At 41.7% G+C, this 5,906-nt stretch overlaps 1 protein-coding gene across 1 annotated transcript in view; it reads left to right on the forward strand.

The window, feature by feature from the left end:
- The window catches only part of LOC115416352 (transcription factor 4-like), a 44,714-nt gene extending 41,504 nt beyond the window's left edge, over positions 1-3,210 (forward strand). The window contains 1 exon segment of the mRNA XM_030130096.1: positions 1,774-3,210. Within this exon segment, the coding sequence (XP_029985956.1) occupies positions 1,774-1,822 (49 nt within the window). The 3' untranslated portion in view covers positions 1,823-3,210.
- The last annotated feature ends 2,696 nt before the right edge of the window (positions 3,211-5,906 follow it).

A 5,906-nucleotide genomic window follows, 5' to 3' on the forward strand; every position in this document is an offset into this window, starting at 1 on the left:
CGGTCCCGGCCCAGGTCCTGGTCCCGGTCCCGGTCCAAGTCCTGGTCCCGGTCCTGGTCCCGGTCCAAGTCCTGGTCCTGGTCCCGGTCCTGGTCCCGGTCCAAGTCCTGGTCCCGGTCCTGGTCCTGGTCCTGGTCCTGGTGGCTTTTGTCTGGTTTTGGTACAACTGAACAACAGATTGGCAGAAAGTGTGATTTGAAATGTGACTGTTTGTCGTTTGTCCTGGTTTTTTCTCCTCTGTTGTTTTTCTGTGTTGATGTGATGTTTCAGGTGTTAAATGTTCACGGTGTTAAATGACGTTAAAGTCCTGCTTTAACACCGGGGGGGGGGGTCAAACATCAGCCCCAGTCAGTCCAGTCCCTTCAACAGGATCAGTCTGTGAAAAAAATACAAACATGAAACTGAAAATATTCTGAATGAAGGATGTTCGTTCAGGTTCCACAGTCAGACCCATATGATCTAAAGTGGATCAGAACCAGTCCAATAAGAACACAGTAAACCACAGATAAGGACAAATACACAGTTTTCTCTTTTTATTTTAGTGTAAAAAAAATTTAAATCACATTAAATTTGTTCACATTTACAAACTATCCTTGAATAACCTGAACAAATGTGAAGGAGCTGAACTGTTTTCCTGTAAATCAGTGGAATTGTTCCAGTATTCTGTCTGGTATTAAATGTGTTTGTGTGTATTTGTAGATCCACTGTATCTGTACGATAATAATGAACATGCAGAAATGATGAACTGAGGCTGAATATTAGTCAAATTCCACTGATTTTTCATAAGACAGTTCAGATTGTTGATGTTATTCACATTTTTTAAAGTATACTTTGTACATGTGAACATTTTCGTTATATAATGTTACTTTTTTACTAGAGGTGTAAGAACCTACCGGTTTTGCAATATATTGCAATATTTAATTATACAATACTGTATCAATATTTAAAAGTACTGTATGGATATTTTTAGGTATTTATTCAAATGCAGATATTGTGGAGGTTCATTTTATTTATTTTTTTTTGTTTAGATTTTATCTATTATTATTTAACACTCTTTTATTAAATAATGTTTGTTCCTTTGTTGGGATTGAACTCAAATACTTTTCTGATGTTAGTTCTGGACTAATAGAATATGAACATTTGAACAGGATCTTAATAATAATAATAACATTTTATTTGTATAGTACTTTTCATAGAGCTCAAAGACACTTTACATGCAGCAGATAAAAACAGAAACAGATTAAAACAGATGAAAGCAGGTGCAAAAGGCAGGTATACAAATATAAAACAGTTAAACATTAAACATTAAGATTAAACATTAAAAGCAATCTTAAATAAATCTGTCATGTCTGTAAAATATAATTTCAGTTTGAACACAGGAACATTTTGGGATAGAACAGTAGATCCTGTTGGGATCAAATACAAATGTGTTTAATATTTGTGCAGATTTCTGCTGGAATTCAATTCTTCCAGGAAGTAATCATTTTAAAAACAAAACAAGTGGAAAAAATGGCCTTTTTAACAGTATCATGACATATGGTATCATGATCCTAGTATTGGGATTTGTATTATGTCGCCAGATTCTTGCCGATACACAGCCCTATTTTTTCCTGTTCTTTTTGGCCTGGTTCAGCCCGGTTCAGCTCGTATTGGTCTGAATGTGGAACCAGAACAGACCGGACTCTGGCGTCCCTGCTTCAGTTTCAGACTCTTTCATCTGTTTCAGTCGGTGTCGTCGGTTCTGACCCTGGTGTCGTTTGTTTCCGTCTTCAGGTCGAAGGTGCCGGAGTTCATCAAGATGATGAGCGACCACTTCCTCTGACGACCTTCCCTCCGAAAACCCGACACACGATCAACCCCCGTCGTCGCTTCAGCCCGACCAATCAGATCCTCCGGAACTTCAGCCTGACCAATCAGATCAGCCTCTCTCTCTCTCGTCCGTCGTGTCCGATCCTCCTCTTCGCCTTCGTCTCCTCCTTCTGTCGAGAAACACGAACTGCAGAGTCGCGTCGGCCGCTTCGTTTCCAGCCGAAGCGAAACGGGACGCGGACGTTTCATCGGCCGATCGGCGGCGCTTTGTGGGAGTTTGACGTGAAGTCTTTGAACTCGCATCATCAGAGAAGTTCCACGTGTTTTATGAACATTCCCCGTTTTAACGAACAAAAAGGGTTCTATATATAAATATATATAGTATATATATATCTATATATATATATATGAGAAAAGGAAAAAAAAGACAAAAACTTTGTTTAACTTGTGCGACAGGACGCAGACGGGGTCGGGGGGGTTGGTAAGAAAAGAACAAAACATATCACAAAGTGTTTAAAGAGATTTCTTTGTTTTTTTTGTAAAAAAAGCAACACGGTCAAACGCAGCCTCGGCGCCGTCGCCGACTGAATGGCGATCTGACGCCACACTGTGGACGAAGCTGTGCCTGATCTCCTATTGGATGCAAACGAGTCGGATAGACGCACACGGAGAAACGACCACGCAACGCAAACAACAACCGAACAGGAAGTACCCACCAGTCCAGAGCCCACGGACCCCCTGAAACAGACACAGTAGACACATGAACCATGAAGATGAAGATGATGAAGATGAGTCCTGACCGACGCTCCGACGACCAAACCCACAGAGGGAACTTTTACTCCAACAAATGCTCGTTGACTATCACAGATTCGGAGTCGTTGGGACGTGTCCACCCCTTCTCACGAATTCCCACCAAATCTGCACATTTGACCAGAATCCAAAACTGGACACTGCGTTTTTTAGTCAAGTCTTTGAAGCGACCGAAAAACTGCAGCCGAAACACCCGACCAACTGACCAATCATCCGATGAATGAATTAATCAGAGCCACATGGAATTATCGAGAAAAAGGGTGAAAGACGGAAGGACTCCTGCAGTAACGAAGTGTACTTTTATACTTTTAGACGCATCATGAAAGAGAGTTTTCAGTCGCTTTGGTTGGAAAAAAAAAATCACAAACAGACAGAAGACGCAGTTTGGAGGTGACGTCCTGAATCCGATCAGAGTATTAGACGGTCCACGGACCACACGCTCTAACTCGAACTCTATTCCACATTTAGCACATTCCCTAAATCGTGATCGCTACTTGAACCGAGGGCTCCGGTCGGTCCGGATCACGAAAAGATCTACAGGTTGAAGCACGATTTAAGCCGGACCAACGTCCTGAAGAGTTAGAGACCGACGAAAACCACGGGTCTGAACGGACGAAGGAAGTCCGACGCTGCAGGGGAACCAAGGGAACAATCATGGGGGTCAGGGGGGTCCAAGCATTCCCGGTTTATTAGAATCCCTCCGATCCCGGTTTTAACGTCAGCCGAACTTAATCCCGAACGTCCCGAACCCAGAGCCGACCTCTGGGGCCCATCGGGTTGACGCCACCTTCAAGGTCTTTCCAGGTCCGAGTCCTTCAGGGTCTGGTAGAACCACATGGGTCCATTTAGCTTCATGGTTTTAGTCAAAAACTAATCTAGTCTCCGATTTGGACCGAACTCGACCTGATGACGGTGTTTGATCCGATGATTGGTCGAGAATCATCAGGTCCGTCACAAGGTTCGAATAGTTTTGGATTTTTCATTATAGTTTAGTTTTATTCAGTTTGGACTTTTTTTTCTCTAATTCAGCTCATTTCTATTAGTTTTTAGAGCAGGTTTGATAGATTTTATTAGTTCTCTTTTTTTTTTCTAAATGCTTAGTTTTAGTTTTGTTTTAGTCTTAATTTTACTTTAGTCGTATCTTTTAGTTTCTTTGCAGTCGTATTCAAATAAATCCCAGACAGGACTCTGCTGCTTTCTCCCAACTTTAGACGACTCTAAACCACAAGTGACAACAAGTGATGGACCGTGAAGTGTCATGTGGTACCGCTAGCTAAAATTGCTAGAGCGAAATAAATCGCTTTCGTATCGATCTGACATTGACAAAGATGAAAATGAAGGGAATTTTATCCATGATTTTTATCCGTTAAAGTTAATTTTGTAAACGCACAATACAGTTTCAGTTAGTTATACTTTTTTCTTTTAATTCTAGTTTTTATTTATTTCAGTTAACGAAAATGTTTTTACAATTCTAGTTTTCGTCATTTCGTTAGTTTTCGATAATAACCTTGGTCTGTCGGCATCAGTTTTAATCAAACTGAACCGTGTTCTTCTCTGTTTGAGGTCGACTCTGCACTCGAAGCGCTCACTGATTGGCTGAAGGTTTAATGAACCAACGGCTCAAACCAATTAAACACCGGACACTCTGATTGGTCGGAGGTCTGACCCAGAGCTTCCAGACTTTGGTCCAATCAGTTCCAGGGTCGTGGTTTATCTAAAGAAACACTAAGTTAGTCATGACTCGGATGGAACCGAAGTTACTTGGATTCATTTTGGAAGTGGATCACTGACAACTGGGTTCTGATCCGGATGAGTCCGAGCCAAGGTTATTATCATTAACGAAAACTAACGAAATGACGAAAACTAGAATGGTAAAAACATTTTCATTAACTGAAATAAATAAAAACTAGAATTAAAAGAAAAAAATGATAACTAATGGAAACTGTACTGTGTGTTTACAAAACTAACTAAAACGGATAAAAATTATGAATAAAATTCCCTTCGTATTTTCGTCTTTGTCAGTGTTGGATTGATATGAAAGCAATTTATTTCGCTCTAGCAAATTTAGCTAGCGGCACCATATGACACTTCACAGTCCGTCACTTGTTGTTTAGAGTCGACTTCTCGTCCGAACTCTACCTGGAAACATGGAGACTAAAGTTGGGAGAAAGCAGCAGAGTCCTGTCTGGGATTTATTAGAATACGACGACAGAGAAGAAGAGAAAAGAGACGACTAAACGAAAATTAATACTAAAACTAAACTAAAACTAAGCATTTAGAGAAAAAAAAGAAAACTAATAAAAAATCATCAAACCTGCTCTAAAAACAAATTAAAACGAACTGAATTAGAGAAAAAAAGTCCAAACTAAATAAAACTAAACTAGAATGAAAAATCTAAAACTATTTGAACCTTGGTCCGTGCTCATGCGTCATTGGTTCAGGCTGATTCCGCCCACGCCAATCAAAGCTTTTATCTGACACGTGGTGGGTTTTAGTCACAGGAACCAACCAGGACCCTGAGGTGGATCAGCTGATCCATCGGAACCGAACCGACCCCCGAAGGCCTCGGATCAGGAAACCACTCGTAACAACAAACCCCGCCCCCGTCCCCGCCCACTCTTTAACCCCTCGTAGTCCAGGCCGACTCGTCTCCTCCGCTGACCCGAGCCTTATGAGTCCTGAAGAAGAGCCCGAGCCCTGGTCCGGTCCAGTCCGGTCCAGTCCAGTCCCACGATGCAATTAGAACCTTCACACTTTTACCGACGTGCCTTTTTAGAGTTCATATCATTGGAGACGCCAGAGGAGGACATGTACCTGGTCTTTTCATAGGATGCAAGCTTAGGGAAACCTGTTCTTAGTGGTTAGGTTCTATGCAGTCAGGTTTTTTACCAGACCTGGAATTTAAAAAAAGCTAAAAAGGAAAAAAAAACGTATTTTTTGGATAAAACCTAAACTGTATTTAATGTACTGTATGCTTCTATGTAAGTAGACGGCGTGTTCGGGCTTCGAGCCAATGGGACAGACGCTTGATTTAGCAAAACAAGCCCCGCCCCCTGCCCTCCCCGTCTGTCCCCACAGCCCCTTAGCCCCGCCTCCCCAGCCCTGTTTCCACGGTGAACAACGCGTCTCTTCTTGTATTATAGCTTCTCAGCTTTTTATCCATATTCGATGGGCTTGTCCGTAAGCCGACGTAGTCTCAGTACAAAGTGTGTGGTCGTACGTTGTAAAACAAACATTTTTTGGGGGTTTTCTCTTTTTTAAGAAAAATCTTTTCTCTTATTATTACT

Source organism: Sphaeramia orbicularis, unplaced genomic scaffold (assembly GCF_902148855.1).
Source record: "Sphaeramia orbicularis unplaced genomic scaffold, fSphaOr1.1, whole genome shotgun sequence".
Classification (NCBI taxonomy): domain Eukaryota; kingdom Metazoa; phylum Chordata; class Actinopteri; order Kurtiformes; family Apogonidae; genus Sphaeramia; species Sphaeramia orbicularis.